This window comes from Podarcis cretensis, assembly GCF_951804945.1.
Source record: "Podarcis cretensis genome assembly, chromosome: 18".
Taxonomy (NCBI): domain Eukaryota; kingdom Metazoa; phylum Chordata; class Lepidosauria; order Squamata; family Lacertidae; genus Podarcis; species Podarcis cretensis.
Window position 1 is genome coordinate 13,486,347 of NC_137188.1, and position 20,675 is coordinate 13,507,021.

A 20,675-nucleotide genomic window follows, 5' to 3' on the forward strand; every position below is an offset into this window, starting at 1 on the left:
CATATCCTTCTTGAAATGTAAATTCCTGATCTCTCCTGAGTCTACATTGCAGGGTTGTTGTTGCATCTGTGGAGGGGCTTGGGGTGCCGTGGGCTCCTTGCGGGGGCTCTGGGCCAAACATGAATGACTAAGTAAAGAAACACAGAAGTTGAGAATAACAGGAGACATTCAGATGAAGGACTTCCAGCCAGGGGCGTCTTTACCCAGGGGTGCAATGGGTGCGGGCACCCGGGTGCTGAATTCTGGGTGCTGAAGTCACCTAAGCTCTTAACTATCTACCTCATGGGTAGGCAACCTAAGGCCCGGGGGCCAAATCCGGCCCAATCGCCTTCTTAATCCAGACAGTCCGGGAATCAGCGTGTTTTTACATGAGTAGAATGTGTGCTTTTATTACAAATGCATCTCTGGGTTATTTGTGGGGCATTGGAATTCATTCATTTTTCTTCTTCTTCAAAATATAGTCCGGCCCCCAACAAGGTCTGAGGGACAGTGGACCGCCCCCCTGCTGAAAAAGTTTGCTGACCCCTCTCGGTCTTATTCATATTGAACTTCAGTTCAGGCAAGCAAGTCTGGGGAACTACCTGCTACTAGAACATGTGATATAAAGGTTAGCTTTGAAAGCCAAGAGGTGGGAGGGAAGGAAGTCAATACGCTTTAAAGGGCCAAAGAGGTAAAGTGGAAATAATGATGTGATTATATATGATTAAATGGGAAATGAATAAAAATGTTTTTTTTAAAAAAAATAGGCTGAAAGGATATTTTGCAAATGACGGCAACAGAAAAAAATTGAACCGATTTTTGCCCCGCCCCAAAAAATGTTATTTCTTTAGAAAAGTTGTGCAATCTGAGAGTTTGGAAAGATGAACCCAGAACCCAGCACTCACATCCATGGGTTTTCTGGACTTCTGCAGAATCGATGAGGCAAGAATGTCACAAGGAATTGTGGACAGGATGTTGAGTGGAGTCTCACCTATAAAAAGAAGATCAGCGATGCTTTTTACTACAGAGACAATCGAGACAAGGACAGAAGGACAAGGACAGACGGACAAGACCCTTTTGGCTGGAAGAGAGGTATGTTGCATTTTTGGGAACGGAAACCCATATTGGAGAGAGTTTGGAAACACAAGAAAAAAATATTGGTGGGGTATCTGGGATGAGGTTAAAAGATTCTCACCCTTTTGACGTCAGACTCTGCCTGGGTGTTCATTTGGCAAAGACTTCGCCTTCCAACATTAACATTTCTTCAAATATCCCAAATGGTAAATTTCATTTTTGTTCACTCAGACATGACCCTTTAAGCAGGTGAGTTGGGGCGACGCTGACTTCTGATGCCGGCATTTGAAACGAGGAGCTGAGTTCTGGGTGGAGACGTTCCGATTTAATTATTCAGAATCAGTCGTTTCAAAATACGGGGTTGAAAAGAGGCGGAGGAGTTACCTCCTGAAATTTAAGCCCCTCCTGTGAAACTCCCTGCCACATGATATTTTTATCGACCAACTAAGAAGGAAACAAGCAGATAAATAAAGTACATGGGGCATTGATTCAAGGGGGGGGGGGGTTATCTGGGACGAGGTTAAAATTGAAATCGCCTCCCCGCGAAAAAAGACTCTCCCTCTGTTGATATCAGTCTCTGGAGTGCGTTAGGCAAATACTTCATATTAAATATTAGCATTTGTATCCCAAGTGGTGGGTTTTGTTTTCATTGGCTAATAATGATGATGATGATAAATTTTATTTATACTCAGCCCTTCCCAGCCAAGACCAGGCTCAGGGTGGCTAACAACCAATAATAAAAACAAGTTGATTAAAATACAACTTAAAAAACAAGATTAAAATACAACATTAAAACATTAAAAGGCTCAGAAACAAGCCTTTAAGCAGGGGAGTGGGGGCTATGCTGAATTTTGACGCCGGCGTTTGAAACGACGAGCCCAATTCTGCCACAGAGGCAGAATTTGTTTGTTTCCGTTATTCAGAACCGGCTGTTTCAAAAGAGGAGGTTGAAAAGAGGCGAAATGAATATCGCCCCAGTTGTCCACATGCTATAAGCGGAAATCATTAGGCAATGGAGTGGAAGTATTCCTTCTCCTTAAATGCACAAACCAACTGTGGAACTCCTTGCCACAAGAAATTCCAGCGGCCTGTTAGCAAAATAAGTGAAATCGACGGGGATGATTCTAGAGGAGACAAACTGACTTTCGACTTTTCTCGCTGTAAAGATGAATGAGTCCTACGGGGGGGGGAAAGCAAATATTGAGTGACGACACTTTGGTCTCCTAGGTAGACATGCTTCACCTGTGGATGGTGGCCCTGACCGGGCTGGTCTTCCTGACACCCCTCGTCACAGCGCAGGATCCTGCCCTCGACAATGCGTGGAATCTCTGGCAAAGAACCCATCCGAGAATATATGCCAAGGTGAGTTTTGCTCCCTGCTTCTGTGTCAAAACTTATGCAACCTGAGCCGTGTTCTCCAGAGCGTGTGCAGAGTGCCATTTTGGGAACCACGTTACGGTAACTAAGTATTTGCACCGGATTTGAAATTTTGGAGTCCCAAAAGTCTCGCTGGCTTCAACAAGGCGATCGCTCTGGGATCTATAGGGAGCACAGAAAGATGCCCTTTGCATTAGCCAGGAAAGGGGGCTCAAAGGGAACTCTCTGCCTTCTAACACAAGGCGGGCTCGAGGTCGCAAAAAACTGTGCATGCTCAGAGGCACTCGCTTCTCCAGTCCTACTGCATCCCAGCGCAGACATATCCTGGCCATTTCCTGGCGTCCAGTTCCAGTGGCCAACTGGTGGTGGCTTTCAAGTCGGGGAGGGGGGTGAATGAATGAATGGATCTTGATTTGCGTCAGCCATCGCCCATAGCAAATTCTGATTGTCCCAGCTAAAAACCTTGCCACCTTTGCTGTCACCTGCTCATCTGGATCTGCCAAGAGAAAGAACACTTTCTTTCTTTCTTTCTTTCTTTCTTTCTTTCTTTCTTTCTTTCTTTCTTTCTTTCTTTCTTTCTTTCTCTCTCTCTCTCTCTCTCTCTCTCTCCCTCTGTCTCTCTTTTTCTTTCCTCCTTTCTCTCTCTCTCTCTCCTTCACTCTCTTTCTCACTTTCTCTCTTCTCCATCTCTCTTCCTCTCTCTCTCTCTTTCTCTGTCTTTCTCTCTCTCTCTCTTCTCCATCTCTTTCTCTCCCCCCCCCCATCTTGATCTGCCAAGAGAAAGGACCCTGGGGCAGTGGCTGGGCGACCCGGAATGGGCAATAAAAGGGGGTGATAATCTCATTCCTCAAGTCTTTATCAAGAGGGCAAGCCAGAAGGGCATGTGCCACCGATTCGGGACTGCCGTCTCCGCAGGGACATTTTCCATGTGGAATCTGTTGGCATCGTCCCTCAAGTCCAGCCAAGGGCAAGACATTCAATCTTGCGAGAGTCAAAGCGCGTCTATATTTTAGAATTGCCCAGTTATGCAGAGAGGGTGCCAGAGAGTCGAAAGGGGAAGGTGGAAAATAGTCACACCATGGGCAAAATCTCCTGATTGTGGCCAAGTTGTTCCGACGCTCGATATCATTTAGGCGCTGACAAATTAGACGGTTTGCTTTACTAACACACACACCCCCGGCGGGGGGTCGTATATGATGTGCAGCCTTAACAATTTCGTCTTCTCGCCAGGGCGAAGAGGATCTCCGCAGAAGTTTGTGGGAGAGCAACCTGAAAAAGATCGAACAGCACAACCGCGAGGCTGCCCAGGGAAAACACACTTATAGGCTGGCAATGAACCGGTTTGGGGACTGGGTAAGCAAATGCATATCGTGGGAACTGTGGGTGGCTAATTCTCCCTCGGCCCAAACTGGCTGTGCCCAAACTCTGACATTCTGCCTGTCTTCTGCTCCAGCTTTCAATCAGTCGACTTCTAAACATCTCCACTCTCTCAGGGACTAGAACTTCCCCTGATCTGGACACTAGACTTCTGTTGATGCAGCCTAGAATAGCATTAGCTTTTTTTGCTGCTGCTCCTGCATTATTATTATTATTATTATTATTATTATTATTATTGTTATTATTATATTTCTACCCAGCCACTCTGGGCGGTTCCCAACAGAGCACTAAAAACAAAAACAAATTAAAAACTTCCCTAAACAGGGCTGCCTTCAGATGTCTTCTAAAAGTCAGATAGTTTGTTTATTTCCTTGACATCTGAAGGGAGGGCGTTCCACAGGGTGGGTGCCACCACCGAAAAGACCTTCTGCCTGGTTCTCTATAATGTAATTTTATTATTTATACTGGGTTTCCCTAGACAGGGCTGCTTTCAGATGCCTTCTTAAAGGTCAGATAGTTGCTTATTTCCTTGACATCTGATGGGAGGGCGTCCCAAAGGGAGGGCACCAACACTGAGAAAGCCCTCTGCCTGGTTCCCTGTAACCTCGCTTCTCGCAGGGAGGGAACCGCCAGAAGGCCCTCAGGAGGAGGACCCCGGTGTCTGGGGTGGAGACGCTCCTTCAGGTCTACTGGGCCGTTTAGGGCTTTCAAGGTCAGCACCAATACTTTGAATTGTGCTCAGAAACGTCCTGGGAGCAACACACTGTTGGGTCACGTGGAGCTTGTGGCCCACAGAGACCCCCAGATCCTTTATCACATGCCCTGCTAGTTAGCCAGGTGTCCCCCATCTCATATTTGCTCATCTGGTTCTTCTTGCCCAAGTGCAGAACCTGATAGCATAACTATGCCCCTCTGCAAGGTAAAGGTAAAGGGTAAAGGGACCCCTGACCATTAGGTCCAGTCGTGGCCGACTCTGGGGTTGTGGCGCTCATCTCGCTTTACTGGCCAAGGGAGGCGGCATTTGTCCGCAGACAGTTTCCGGGTCATGGGGCCAGTATGACTAAGCCGCTTCTGGCGAACCAGAGCAGCACACGGAAACACCATTTACCTTCCTGCTGGAGTGGTACCTATTTATCTACTTGCACTTTGATGTGCTTTCGAACTGCTAGGTTGGCAGGCGCTGGGACCGAGCAACGGGAGCTCACCCCGTCGCCGTCAAAGGGATTTGAACCGCTGACCTTCTGATCGGCAGACCCTAGGCTCTGTGGTTTAACCCACAGCACCACCCGCGTCCCATGCCCCTCTGCAAACCAAGTCTCTAAATCTATACTGCTCCACTTTTCCTGGGCATCTTCAGGAACCTGGTCAGAAGCGGGCAAAGGGAGAGGTTCCCATCATTCCTTGCCAGAGCTGTAATCCTCAGTCTGGTCTCTGACACATGTCATCTCTTGTAGAGGGTCGAGGGTTAGGATTGCACCCCATAACTTCCAGCACAGCCAGGCAACATGTCCCCTAAGGGCTCGATGGGCTCATTGCTTGATCCGTGACACAGGAGGAGTTCGGGGGACGACGACACACAACTCCTGTTGATTTTGTGCTGATGACTTTGGTCTCCTCCCCAGAACGATGAAGAGTTCAAGCAGAAGATGACCGGATTGCGCTTTAACCAGACTGGACGACGCAACGACAACACAGAGTTCTTCAGAAAACTCTCTGAACGGCAGTCTCCCGATTTTGTGGACTGGCGCACAAAAGGTTACGTGACCCCAGTGAAAAACCAGGTGGGTTGAAGGCCACAGGTGAAGATTCAGATGTCCAAGTCAGAAATTTGCTGTTTGCTACTGCGATGTGTTTATTTGCTTGTTTCTAAAGTTTGACGGATTGGTTTTCAAAAGTAGAAATGTCTGCAGCTTCCCTGCCCCCTTTATTGGCATACATATATATATCTATTACAGTTGTACCTCGGAAGTCGAACGGAATCCGTTCCAGAAGTCCGTCTGACTTCCAAAATGTTTGGAAACCAAGGCACGGCTTCCGATTGGCTGTAGGGAGCTCCTACAGCCAATCAGAAGCCGTATTGGACATTCGGGTTCCAAAGAAAATTTGCAAACCAGAACACTCACTTCTAAGTTTGCGGCGTTCGGGAGTCAAAACGTTCGACTTGCAAGGCAACTGTATGTATAATCTTCTTTTTGTCAGAACTTGACAAAACTTGGGGCAATCAGAATAAGATTCACTATTTGACCCTTGATTCAAAGCCCTAAAATGTATTTTATACAACTGACTTTTCATTTCTATTCTTTATATAGCGTATTGTTGTTTTATTGCGATGGCCGACGGCTGACGCAAATGAAGATTCATTCGTGCGTTCATACTGCCCTCCCCACTCCCACCCCCAAGACCTCCTTCTGGAAATGGTGGCATTTCATTTTCAACGTCCGCATTTGACACCCAACGGTCCCTCTCTGTTTATTTCCTTGCAGGGCCATTGTGGCAGCTGCTGGGCGTTCAGTGCCACGGGAGCGCTGGAAGCCCTGCACTTCAAAAAGACGAAGCAGCTGGTGTCTCTGAGCGAGCAAAACCTCATGGACTGCTCCAGGAAAGAGGGAAACGAGGGCTGCCACGGAGGCTTGCCAACCCAAGCCTTTGAATACGTGAAGCGAAACGGCATCAACTCGGAGCACACCTATCCCTACGAGGCGGAGGTAAATAACACAGGCAAGGCCTGCCATTTTTGTAGTCACAGGTGCAAACCTTATTTCTTTCACCTTTCCTTTCTGCTCCCCTTCCTTCCTGTTTTCCTCGTTTCTGTCCTAAAGCCACGTCCCAACGAAACAGTCGTGCATGTTCACGGTTGAACCGTATATGGCGGAACCTCGGTTTTTGAACGTAACCCGTTCCAGAAGACCGTTCAGCTTCCGAGATGTTTGAAAACCGAAAACGGTTGTAGGTTTGCGAGAAGTTTTGTAAGGTGGACTATTTGAAATATTGCAAAAAAAACGTAACGAGGGGGACTGTTAGTTAAGATAGTTAAAGGCAATAGGAATCTAAGAAATGCAGAATAAGTGATAAGAATGGAGGATCATCAGAAGGGCTGTTGGAAGTCCAAAAAGATTGTATAAGAAGTGAGATTCCAGCACTGATTTGAACTCGTTTTGTACATTTCTGCAATTCTACTCTGTATTAGATACCAACGACACATCATTTTCCTATAGTTTTCTTTCAGCGAACAGCAGGCACTCAATTTCCTTTCCTCTTTCCATCACTTTTCCCAAGATGGAAGTTGGATATTATACCCCAAATCTCTAGCCCAATGTATCATCACTGCCTTGACTTCTGGGCAAAAGGTTCCTACGTTGCAAGGATCCTTCCTCTCTCTCTCCTGCGCCATTCGGACAGAGAACGCTCCCAATTTTAAAAAGAGTTTAAGCCTTTTTTCGTTGTCTGTTTGCAGAACGAAACCTGTCGTTTCAAGAAATGGGACATTGCAGCAAGATGCAAGGGCTACGTAAACATTCCAGCAGGCAATGAGAAGGTTCTGGAAAAAGCGGTGGCGTTTGAGGGCCCGGTTTCTGTTGGAGTAAACGCTTTTGACTTCCAGTTTTACAGTCACGGTAAGGTGCCCTTTAGGGAAACGATGAGACTGTTGTTGCTGCAATGGAGAAGTAAACTATTGGGTAGCTTTGGAAGCAGAGTAGTCATCAATGCAGGAGATTTTGGGGAATATTGTGTATTCCGGCCAACTACGGCCACACAAAGGGAATTTGCTCCAGCTCTCTTTTAAATCAGAACCAATGAAGGTGGTGAAGGTCCTGTGTGAGTGTCTGGAGAGGGTTGGAGGATGGATGGCGGCTAACAGATTGAGGTTGAATCCTGACAAGACAGAAGGACTGTTTTGGGGGGGACAGGGGGCGGGCGGATGTGGGGACTCCCTGGTCCTGAATGGGGTCACTGTGCCCCTGAAGGACCAGATGCACAGCCTGGGGGACAGTTTGGACTCACAGCTGTCCATGGAGGCGCAGGTCAGTTCTGTGTCCAGAGCGGCTGTCTCCCAGCTCCATCTGGTATGCAGGATGAGACCCTCCCAGCCCACAGACTGTCTGGCCAGAGTGGTGCATGCTCTGGTTATCTCCCGCTTGGACTACTGCCATGCGCTCTCCGTGGGGCTCCCTTTGAAGGTGACCCGGAAACTGCAACTAATCCAGAATGTGGCAGCCAGACTGGGGACTGGGAGCAGCCACCGAGACCATATAACACTGGTCCTGAAAGGCTCACATTGGCTCCCAGGACGTTTCCGAGCACAGTTCAAAGTGTTGGTGCTGACCTTGAAAGCCCTAAATGGCCTCAGCCCCGTAGACCTGAAGGAGTGTCTCCACCCCGGACACCGGGGTCCATCTCCCAAGGGCCTTCTGGCAGTTGCCTCCCTGCTGGAATAGACGCTTGTTCCACAACGTGCCAGAGCCACGTTCTCTGTTTTTCCTCCTCTGCCAGGAATCTATAATAACCGCCAATGCGGCGACCACCTAGACCATGCGATGCTGGCCGTTGGCTATGGGTTCGAGAGACATCAAGGCCAGAGACTGGTTGACTACTGGATCCTAAAGAACAGGTGAGAAGGAGGGGCTTGAGGCTCCCCGCAAGGTCTGGGGGACCGCGGACCGGCCCCCTGCTGAAAAAGTTTGCTGGCCCCTGCTGAAGAGGCTCTCACCATCTCTCAATTTCTATTTCCCTCCCGCAGCTGGGGCTCGGCTTGGGGTGAACACGGCTACATGAAAATGCAGAAAGGAGTCAACCTCTGCGGAATAGCAGAGGGTGCAAGTTATCCCTTCTAACCAGCTGTCGTTTCCTTGTCTACTGGATCCATGCGGTTCGGACCAGCGAAACCTCAGCATTTATTGAGCCCCTTCCTTCCTTTCTTCTTTCCTCCTCCTTTCTCCTCCTCCTTTCTCCTTCCTTCCTTCCTTCCTTCCTTCCTCCTCCTCCTCCTTTCTCCGCGGCTTCCGGACAGAGCAAAAAAATCAAGTTCTCCAATCCAACTCCGTAGGCTGCATGTCAAGTTTTCAAATTTGCTTCTTTTCAAAACAATAAAAACCATGTATTTGTGCACTTTGAGTGAATGTTTCTTGCTTTGATCTGCTGCTGTCAATGAAATCGGCTCGAGTTAAAGTCTTGCAGCGAAAATGTCTTCTATTGACCTGTGTTTCCTACAGTCATGCCTCTGGTTACAGACAGTTCAGGGTGCATTTATGGACCCGCCAAAACCCTGAAGTATCGGAACTCTGGGCGGCTTCCAACAAAATCTTATAATACAGTAATTCATCAAACATTAGAAAGCTTCCCTAAATTTAAATGCCTGTCTCCTTCGCATAGTAGTATTTTTAGCTATGGCCTCTGAAACAGAAGTCGTCGGAAACGAGTTTTGGAGTGACGCAGTCAGGAAAAAATGCCGTTCGCCATTTTGTGAGGCATTGTGGGAGCTCTTGGGTCTGGGAGGAGAAAGAGAGAAATAGAGTTGTTTACATATCGTGAATCAACTCCTCGGTGGGACTTAAGAGCGACAAATGCCAAAATTTACGATGGATAAAGTGATGTTATCTACGAAGGAGATATATGGAAACCATCTGGACTTAGTGAAGGAACGGGAAATCCACACAGGATTATTACACTTGCTATCGGCTTAAGGAGACTAACAGAAGAGATCGTAAAGGAAAAAGAGAAATTATACGAACAAGATATGATGTGGCAACACCAAGATAAGACTGGATAGAATTATGAACTTTGTTTGGACTGATTGGGACTGATTTGGACATTAACGCAGTAATAAGAAGATGATCTGAATTCCCCTTTGGATCTTGAAGTATGGGTTCCCCCAACAAAATTTAAAAATTTGGCTTTGTAATTCAGAATTTATATGATGTGATTTAATTTGATGTGATTGGCCAGTTAATAAAAATTATTTTTTTAAAAAAAGAAGTCGTCGGAAACGTGCAAATCCCAGGCAGACCTCACCCCCAAGGCTGGCTGGTGAAAGTGTGGGAATTAATGTTATCAGAACGGCTGAGCCGTCCCAGTAGGCTTCCCTGAAAAATGGCACAAGGCGATAACTTTATTGACTCGTGGTTTCCATTTACAGCGATTGCTAACCAAACAAAACAAAAATAGCCAAACCACTTCAACCTCCCGCAGTTAATAATGACTTCCTGAAGGACTTGTTGAAGCGGATGACACAAACTGGCACGTAGCAGAAATTGCCAGTGTTTTCTGGCTTGTAAGCTGTCCTTCTCTCACCTTGTAGAAAAGCCCGCCCTCCTGGGGAGAAGGCTGCAAGTGCCACACACACATGCTCCACGCGGCTCGTGAAAGGGAGCGCTGAGCAGAGCCTGGGGTGCATACAGCGCTCCCTTAAAATAAAATAAAAATTCTTGCATTCCCCCTCTAAAAACTAGGTGTGTCTTGTGGTCAGGTGCGTCTTATGGAGTGAAAAATACAGTTTGTTGTTGTTTAGTTGTTTAGTGGTGTCCGCCTCTTCGTGACCCCCTGGACCAGAGCACGCCAGGCACTCCTGTCTTCCACTGCCTCCCATAGTTTGGTCAAACTCATGCTGTTCGCTTCGAGAACACTGTCCCACCATCTCATCCTCCGTCGTCCCCTTCTCCTTGTGCCCTCCATCTTTCCCAGCATCAGGGTCTTTTCCAGGGAGTCTTCTCTTCTCATGAGGAGGCCAAAGTCTTGGAGCCTCAGCTTCAGGATCTGTCCTTCCAGTGAGCACTCAGGGCTGATTTCCTTCAGAATGGAGAGGTTGGATCTTCTTGCAGTCCATGGGACTCTCAAGAGTCTCCTCCAGCACCACAATACAAAAGCATCCATTCTTTGGCAATCAGCCTTCTTTATGGTCCAGCTCTCACTTCCATACATCACTACTGGGAAAACCAGAGCTTGAACTATACGGACTTTTGTTGGCAAGGTGATGTCTCTGCTTTTTAAGATGCTGTCTAGGTTTGTCATCGCTTTTCTCCCAAGAAGCAGGTGTCTTTTAATTTCGTGACTGCTGTCACCATCTGCAGTGATCATGGAGCCCAAGAAAGTAAAACCTCTCACTGTCTCCATTTCTTCCCCTTCTGTTTGCCAGGAGGGGATGGGACCAGTGGCCATGACCTTTGGTTTTTTTGATGGTATTCAACACAAAAGAACAGTGGCAATTTGTTGTTGACAAAGAACAGCTGGACATATAAAGGGCCCCGTTACTATCAGTAGCTGAGGGCCACATCAAACCTAAACCCGGCCCTGCACTCTAAGCATGTTCAAAGCACACAGCGTCCCACAAAGGACCCCGGGAACCGTAGTTCGCCCCTTCACAGTTCCCATACCCGTAACAAGGAACAGTTTTGGGTGATGCCACATGCGTTAAAGTTTCGCAGCAGGGATTTGACCTATAGTGAAGATATGCTCAAAACAGAAGGAAGTTGGAACAGTCCATTTCTGCATTTGGGGAGAGAAGGGACTTTGACAGAAGAGGTGAATGTCCTCTGTGACCCAGAGCTACAGAAGACCCCAGACTAGGTGTAAAAGAAAGAGGGGAGGAGACTTATTTTGTTTCTTTGCACAAAAGAACAGGCCTTCTTTGCCTCCCTTCTTGTGGTCCGGGCAAAGTTTCCATATGCTTTTCAAGGACAATCTTAGAGTTTATCACATCCCCTCTCTCTTTATGAGGCAGGAGTTATTGCATGGAGACATTTATCAGATAATGGAATATCAGTGGTACCTTGGTACTCAGACACCTTGGAACCCAAACACTGCAAACCCAGAAGTAAGTGTTCCAGTTGGCAAACTTTTTTCGGAAGCCGAACGTGCTTCATTTTGAGTGTTACACTGAGGTCTGTCTGTTGTTGCTATTTATTTTGCTTTTTCATTTTCTGCAGCTTTTCCGTTTTGTTTTTGTGATTGCGTGGAACCCAGTTCAGCTACTGATGGATGGATTGTGTGACTGCAGTACATTGTTTATTGCTTTCATTTTATGGATCCATGGTCTCGTTAGATAGTAAAATCCATGTTAAATGGCTGTTTTAGGAGTTGTTTTTAAAAGTCTGGAACGGATTGATCCCTTTTGCATTGCTTTCTATGGGAAAGCGTGCCTTGGTTTTGGAACGCTTTGGTTTTGGAACGGAATTTCTGGAACAGATTAAGTCTGAGAACCAAGGTACCGCTGTATTCCTAAATTATTCCTAAATCTGATCCAAGTGACGCGACCGTCATCTGCCCCACTGGTCACGGTGAAGGAATACCCTGCCAGACATCTTCTGCCCATTTCACAAGGCTAACACCTCCAACCTTTGAAACAACTGTATAAGTACAAGATGTTGGGGGTTTTTTCCCCCGTAGGAAAAGAAATTGAGCAAGATGAGATTTTGGGCACCCACAAACTCCCGGCTGCAACTTTTCCCACCTAGTCGTGGCAAAGTAAACAGGTACACGGCATCCTTTGACCATGAAACGCCACTTCCACTCAGTCACGTTCCCAAGAACTTAAAGTGAATTGGACTTGGTCTCTATAAAAGAGGTGGTTCTGGCTCATTCTGAACCCAGGCAGGTTGAGAGGCAGACGAGATCCTAGTCTCTAGATCTTTCGATTCGGGCGAGAAGGTAAGGTTTGGCGTGAAACATTTTGGGAGAGTGGCTGTGAACATTATAATAATTATTATTTATTGAATTTAAGAAGGAGCGGTAGAACATGTTGAGGCTGCACCGTGCATGGTGGAAACAGGGGAAATAAGACTATTTTAGAGACAAACCAGAAAGAAGTGCATGGATACTACAGCATGTAACAATAACAATAATAATTTATTATTTATACCCTGTCCATCTGGCTGGGTTTCCCCAGCCACTCTGAGCAGCTCCCAACAGAATATTAAAAACACAAGAAAACTTCAAACATTAAAAACTCCCCTAAACTGCCTTCAGATGTATTCTAAAAGTCTGGTAGTTGTTTATTTCCTTGACATCTGATGGGAGGGCGTTCCACAGGGCGGGCGCCACCACCAAGAAGGCCCTCTGCCTGGTTCCCTGTAACTTGGCTTCTCGCAGGGAGGGGACTGCCAGAAGGCCCTCGGAGCTGGACCTTTGGGCTGAATGATGGGGGGATGGGGGGAGAGACAGGAGATCTGAGGAGGTCACCTACAATGGAACTGATCAGGAGGAGATCCGGGACCAGACCAAAGAAAGGGCCTTTCTTTGCACCGTTATCTGCTAGCCTGCAGAACTCACGGCAACAAGGTTTTAGGAGAATACTCAGGAACGTAGGAAGCTGCTACATACTGAGACAGATTCTGAGTTCTTAAAGGGACATGGGTGGCGCTGTGGTCCAAACCACTGAGCCTCTTGGGCTTGCCAATCAGAAGGTCGGCAGTTCGAATCCCTGCAATGACGGGGTGAGCTCCCATTGCTCGGTCCCTGCTCCTGCCAAGCTAGCAGTTCGAAAGCACCTCAAAGTGCAAGTAGATAAATAGGTACCGCTCCGGCGGGAAGGTAAATGGCGTTTCCGTGCGCTGCTCTGGTTCGCCGGAAGCGGCTTAGTCATGCTGCCACATGACCCGGAAGCTGTACGCCGGCTCCCTTGGCCAGTAAAGCGAGATGAGCGCCGCAACCCCAGAGTCGCCTGGACTTAACCGTCCAGGGGGTCATTTAACTTTTTACTCCAGCCCCATAGGCCTGCAACTTGACCTTTTGCTTCTAGTGTCAACTGACTAGATTGTCCCTTGTGTAGACATGCATCTGATCTCTTTGGTGGCCCTGACTGGGCTGGTCTTGCTGAGGACCTTGGCTGCAGCAAGGGACCCAGCGCTGGACCAAGCCTGGAGAGATTGGAAGATGACCCACAATAAGGTTTACCGCGAGGTGAGTCCCCCCTTAACACATCCCCCAACCCCTTCTCCAGCTGGTCATGAAATTAGAGCAACCAAATTGTGCTCCCAGCAGGGTGGGTCAAAATCAACAATTTTTTTTAAATGATTTTTAAAAAAATTTAAATCGGATTTTTAAAATAAGATGCTTTTGGAGGAAAAATCTTTCTAAAGATTTTCTGATTAAGTTACATTAAAGTCCACAGTCTATTCATGAGGAAATAAGGATTTATTTTAAGTTTTTAATGTATGCTAAAACTCAGTCTAAGGCGGGGTTTTTTAATAAGAAAAATGTTTAACCGCATCAGTTAACAAATACAGATACATATGCTATACTGTTATTGTTTTAGTTAAATAAATTGTTTAAATGGCTATTAAGGAAAGGATAAAGCACAGCAGAAAAGTTGTCCAAATATAAGCAGTTAACTTATTAAACCTCACCATAATTTCATAATTATCTGCCAATGTATTTTCTAATAGTAGAACCAAATCAGTAATTTTTGATACAACTGTAAAAACTACTCTGAAAATTTATTATTCCAAAAATGAAACCTTCCTCTGGTTGTAAACATTAAGGCGGTACCAGCAAGAATGAGTCTTTCCGTAAAAAATAAAAAATGATGTAAATCAAGTCTTACTGACTAGTGATTTAAATCATTTAAATTGATTTGATTTAAATCAAATCCACCCTGGCTGGTCGCATCATTTCCTGGAGCTGAGCTCTGGCCTCAAGGTCTCCTAAGGTCCTTTTTGGGGAAGTTGTGGTCCTGGACCACATCCATTATTCTTAGCCAAATGTCTTCTTTGCAGAGGAACTCAGAAGACCACCGGAGAACTATCTGGGAGGAGAACTTCCGGATGATTGAAGAGCACAACCGCGAAGCTTCCCGGGGGAAACATTCCTATCGGATGGCAATGAACCACCTGGGAGATCTGGTAAGAGCTCGGCTCGTATCACGAACTAGTTAATCTTCTCTTGATGCCTCAAATCACCAAAGGATTAATGACAGAGGGAGGCGAAGTTTGAGCTCAGGGTTTTGCCAGCTGACTGATCAATTCATCATCATGATCCTTTTTAATTTGTATACCGTCCTTCTATCTTACAATTCTCAAGGCGGTTTACAAGCTGACTTGAAGAACAATCTAATGCAATACAAAAATGTGATGATAAAACAACTTTAAAATAGGCAACCTACATGAAAAAGTAACATTCAACAATCATTAGAATAGTATAAAATGATATCAACATATATAAGTTAAACCGAAATCCACTCAACAGTTACAATAAATAATATCTAAACTAGAATCACATGACATTGCAGGAGCTTTGAACTCAAAAAGAGCTGCACTGCGGGGCAGCCCTGTTTTGGGACGTTTTTAACATTTGACGTCTTATTTGTGTTTTTACATGTGCTGGAAGTCGCCCAGGTTGGCTGGGGAAACCCAGCCAGATGTGCAGGGTATAAATACTAAAATAGCTAGCACTATACTAATAATAGTAATGATTTATTATTTATAGCCTGCCCATCTGGCTGGGCTTCCCCAGCCACTCTGGGTGGCTCCCAACAGAATATTAAAAACATGATAAAATATCATATTTTGGACTCACCGCTGTCCATGGAGGCGCAGGTCAACTCTGTGTCCAGGGCAGCTCCATCTGGTACGCAGGATGAGACCCTCCCTGCCCACAGACTGTCTGGCCAGAGTGGTGCATGCTCTGGTTATCTCCCGCTTGGACTACTGCCATGCGCTCTCCGTGGGGCTTCCTTTGAAGGTGACCCCAATCTGTTATCCACCACCCATCCTCCAACCACCTCCAGACACTCACACAGGACATTCACTGCCATTGTTGTTGTTGTTGTTGTTGTTGTTGTTGTTGTTGTTGTTGTTACGACTACTACTTTTCTTTCCTCCCCAGACTAAAGCAGAGTTCATGGAGAGGCTGAATGGACTCAGCCCTGAACTGCCCAGAGAACGTGGCAGGAGAACAACATTGTTCCAAAAATCTGACAACCCGTCGCTTCCTTCCTCTGTGGACTGGCGCTCCAAAGGCTATGTCACCCCGGTGAAAGATCAGGTGAGTGTAGCATCACCATTTGGGAAGGCTTAAATGACCAAAGTCAGAGATTCAAAGTTGGCTACAATTATGAGAATCCCTCCATTGTGGGGATGGGTGAAAGTAGGCACCGTTTCTCCGCCTGCCCCATCCACTGCTTGCTTCTAGCCTGCTGTGATTCAGCTTGCGCCAAAGAAAACGGTTTTGTCTCACTTCCCAGGAGCAGGAGGACAGTATAGATTTGTAACAGAGGTTTGCAGAGGGACATGGTTCAGAAGGCAGAAGCTGGGAAATACTGGATGGGGAACAGCTAGGAGAAGAAACCCTTGAAGAGAAAGGGTTAACAGATTCAACGGGATCAAACCGGGTTTTTACCAGGTTGCCAAATGAAAAACAATATAAGGAATATAATAGATATTATTGAATATCTGGATGTAAGAAACGAGAAACAAGCTGCCTTATTGTTTATCGATGCTGAAAAGGCCTTTGACAACATTTCATGGACTTTTATGAAAAAGATGATAGAAAAAATGAATTTTGGGGAATCATTTGGGAGAGGAATAGAAGTGATGTAGCTTAATAGGGATGGAAGGGGGTGTAATCCTTAACTGGGAGCACCGCCATTCCTAGGAGATGTATTCTTTGTTCTCTCGCTGTGATTATTAGAGTTTCTAACTGGTAAGAAGACTCCTTTTCCTTTCTTCTGCTTATCTACTGCCATGGGGGGAGGAAGCTGATTCCCTGAAGCCTGACACAAATCGCTTGTCCCTTTTCACAGGGTAGCTGCGGGTCTTGTTGGGCTTTCAGTGCCACCGGAGCCCTGGAAGGTTATCTCGCCCGGACAACTGGCAGGCTGGTCTCGCTGAGCGAACAAAACCTGGTCGACTGCTCCTGGAAGCAGGGCAACCAAGGCTGCAATGGCGGGTGGCCAAGCTGGGCTTTCCAATACGTGATGGATAACCACGGACTCGACTCGGAACAAAGCTACCCCTACATCGGACAGGTAACTTCCAGACGAAACCCACCATTCTGTGATCCTGTGGCCTGTTCGCCACGCTCAACAGAATCTCTTTTCTTTCTCCGTCTTCACTCCTTTGGGGCCAAACTTTAGTTAGGTACAGAGGATAATTCTTTTATTAAGTTTGAACTGAAGGGGCTTAACCCACCTCATCGGCACTTTCAGAAGTACAGTGGTACCTCGGGTTACATACGCTTCAGGGTACAGACTCTGCTAACCCAGGAATAGTGCTTCAGGTTAAGAACTTTGCTTCAGGATGAGAACAGAAATCGTGCTCTTGCGCGGCAGCAGCGGGAGGCCCCATTAGCTAAAGTGGTGCTTCAGGTTAAGAACAGTTTCAGGTTAAGAACGGACCTCAGGAACGAATTAAGTACTTAACCCGAGGTACCACTGTAATAAGGACCCAAAACACTGCCATTCTTCAACATTCTCTATTCCCTAAATACTGCAACATGGTCCGTCCCCCTGTCCCCCAATAAAGTAATGTGCCCAAGGTTGAATGTACTGTGTTAGTATATTGGTGAAAAAATGTAGAATTTGTACTGTTAAAACGGGAAAGGGTCAAACCATTGTGAGAAGTGTTGAAATTTTCGAAGGTTGGATAGTTACAACGGAATGGTCTTGGTGGTGGGGTGCACAATTTTTATTCTTATTTATTTACAATGCTTTTTGCTAAAGAAATTTGGCAAAACTTGGGTGTCGTCTTATACATGGATAGCGAATGCGGGGTGTGTGTGTGCGATTAATGGCAGCAGCGAGCAGGAGATTGGCAGCGGCGATTGGGCGGGTGATTGGTGGCCGCAGCAAGGCCTGCTGGCGATTGGCTGCGGCCGTGGCAAGTGGGCTGAGCAATCGGCAGTGGCGGGCAGGCGGGGGAGCGATTGGCGGAAGTGACCTCCCCCACGCCCCCCAAAAAGCTAAACAACTTAATTTTGGGTTATAGAAAATAGGGGGCGTCTTATACATGGGGGCGTCTTATACATGGTAAAATACGGCAATTGCTTGCTGTTTCTTTGCAGGATCTAGCTTGTACGTACAAATCCGCAAACCTCGCAGTCAGGATCAACGGCTACGTGGATATCCCGAGTAACGACGAGGCTGCCCTCCAGGAAGCTGTTGCCACTTATGGGCCAGTTACTGTGGCCCTAGACGCCTCCGACTTTCACTTCTACAGCTCAGGTAAAATTCTGGGGAAATGCAGCGACGAATCAACTCCCTGGGTTGCATTGAAAACAGTCGTCCGTGTAGGGAATCTGGAGAGTTGCTTTATGATCCAACATAGGAAAATATCGAAAGCCCTGTTAGATTGGCTCATTGCCCCCTCTAGGTCAGCTTCCTGTCCTTACAGCGGCCAACCCTGATGCCCACATCAGTATCCTGAACCCAGGACCTGAGGTCAACAGCCACACTCCCCAGTTGTGATTTCTGGGAACTGGTTTTTGAAGACAGTAGAAGCAGAGTACAGCAGACCCTCCAAGTGTCCCTATTTTCCAGGGACAGTCCCAGATTTACAGAAGCCCTCTGGTTTCATATTTGACCCCGGAACATCCCACTTTTCCTTAGGACGTCCCTATTTTTCTGGGAGAAACGTTGGAGGAAATAGAATAGGGCATTCCTATTTTCAGGGGAGAAATGTTGGAGGGGATGGAATAGGGTGTCTCTATTTTCAGGGGAGAAATGTTGGAGGGGATGGAATAGGACATCCCTATTTTCAGGGAAGAAACGTTGGAGGGGATGGAATAGGACGTCCCTATTTTCAAGGGAGAAACGTTGGAGGGGATGGAATAGGACGCCCCTATTTTCACGGGAGAAACATTGGAGGGGATGGAATAGAATGTCCCTATTTTCAAGGGAGAAACGTTGGAGATGGAATAGGACGCCCCTATTTTCACGGGAGAAACGTTGGAGGGGATGGAATGGGACGCCCCTATTTTCACGGGAGAAACGTTGGAGGGGATGTAATAGGACGCCCCTATTTTCAGGGGAGAAACGTTGGAGGGGATGTAATAGGACGTCCCTATTTTCAGGGGAGAAACGTTGGAGGGGATGGGGTTATGCAACACAAACACCCCAAGCCAAGGAGACAAGTAACGATATGACCTTAAATTTGTTTCCCCTCCATCCAGGAGTCTTTGACTACCCCAACTGCGGGACATCCTTGAACCACGCCGTCCTGGCCGTCGGCTACGGGACTCAGAACGGGACCCCTTATTGGATCATAAAGAACAGGTAGGGTGGAGAGCCCGGGTGCCAGAAATTGATGTGCAATGCTGTGGGAGCTTATTGATCGTTGTCGTGGAGGGTGAGGAGGGAGGCTTTGCCCAGCCACATGGGGGAAATTGGGGTACCTGGGTAGACTGAGTGTCCACATTGCACCTAGGGGTCCCAGATCCAAGCCCTCACATTTCCAGGGCGCGCTGGGTGAGACTTCTGCTTAAATTCCTGGAGCTGCCACCATAACCAGTCAGAATGGACAATACTGAGCTAAACAGGCCAATGCAAGCTTAGGTAAAGGTAAAGGGACCCCTGACCATTAAATCCAGTCGTGGCCAACTCTGGGGTTGCGGCGCTCATCTCGCTTTATTGGCCGAGGGAGCGGCGTACAGCTTCCAGGTCATGTGGCCAGCAGGACTAAGCCGCTTCTGGCGAACCAGAGCAGCGCACAGAAATGCCGTTTACCTTCCCGCTGGAGTGGTAGCTATTTATCTACTTGCACTTTGAGGTGCTTTCGAACTGCTAGGTTGGCAGGAGCAGGGACCGAGCAACGGGAGCTCAACCCGTCGCAGGGATTTGAACCGACCTTCTGATCGGCAAGTCCTATGCTCTGTGGTTTAACCCACAGCGCCACCCGCGTCCCAATGCAAGCTTCCTTATACCCAAATTTCATACAGATATGCACTCAGTAAGTGTTTGTGAACTTTGACGAAGGGGTTCAAATTAGAAAAAAACCAGTCACAAATCGCTGCAGAAATGGGGAGAACTGAATTTTAGACAGGAAGGATGTGAAACAAAGGGAAGCAAAACCAACAGGTCCATGCATCCTTCGTCTGACCCCACCTGGGAGTCATGCCACTCGCCTCTCGTTGCTTTCTGAAACTACGGCTTATGGAGACTCTCTCTCCCTATCTTCCTTTCGCAGCTGGGGTCCCGAATGGGGTGAAGGTGGCTACATTCTGCTGAAAAGAGGATCCAACCAATGCGGTGTAGCAGAGGTCGCTAGTTACCCGGTGTAACCAGCTACGGGTCCACAATCCATCCTTCAGGGATTTTCCATCCGTCAGAGCAACAAACCATCAGGAGCGCTGACCCTCCCCTGCACCTCTTTATCTGGTGCTTACCAAACAGAAACGGCATTCGGGAACCAAATCATGTCAAGCACCCCCTTGATATTTTTAACAATAAAGATTTGAGCATGTGGTTTGGCTGTTTGGAGCGAGTACTTGCATAAATGCCTGCGTTTCCTGGAGGTTGCATTCAGTTTGAACGGGGGTCCCTACCCTCAGGGACACAACTTCCCCTGAACTTCAGCTACAGTCAAACCTCGGTTGTCAAACGTAATCCGTTCCAGAAGACCATTCAGCTTCTGAAACGTTCGACAACCAAGGTGTGGCTTACAATTGGTCGCAAGAGGACTCAAGGACGCTCGGCTTCCGGGAAATGTTCGAAAACCGGAGTATTTGCTTCTGGTTTTTCGGCGTTCAGGAGCCGAAACACTCAAAAACGGAGCTGTTTAGGAGCCAAGGTTGACTGTACCTCAAGTTTCCCTCCCTGAGACAGTGGTGGACTTTGGGCTTTGACATCTCAGTGGCGCCCTGTGAAAAATCTGCCTTCCATTGTCCATCATTTTTTGCGGTGCCATTTGGGCAAACCGGTCCTACCGCCCTAAATCAGACTCTTG

The 20,675-nt window shown here is 47.2% G+C and overlaps 1 protein-coding gene across 1 annotated transcript; it reads left to right on the top strand.

Moving 5' to 3' along the window:
* The first annotated feature begins 342 nt into the window (after positions 1 to 342).
* On the top strand, positions 343 to 20,138 carry LOC307207364 (uncharacterized protein). The gene is made up of 15 exons (XM_079961131.1): positions 343 to 1,071; positions 2,281 to 2,415; positions 3,661 to 3,783; positions 5,430 to 5,588; positions 6,291 to 6,512; positions 7,262 to 7,421; positions 8,299 to 8,416; positions 8,546 to 8,637; positions 13,568 to 13,698; positions 14,514 to 14,639; positions 15,586 to 15,780; positions 16,538 to 16,762; positions 17,797 to 17,956; positions 18,904 to 19,006; positions 19,917 to 20,138. The coding sequence occupies exons 1-15, from the start codon at positions 889 to 891 to the stop codon at positions 20,008 to 20,010; spliced, it is 2,226 nt and encodes a 741-aa protein (XP_079817257.1). The 5' UTR covers positions 343 to 888; the 3' UTR covers positions 20,011 to 20,138.
* The last annotated feature ends 537 nt before the right edge of the window (positions 20,139 to 20,675 follow it).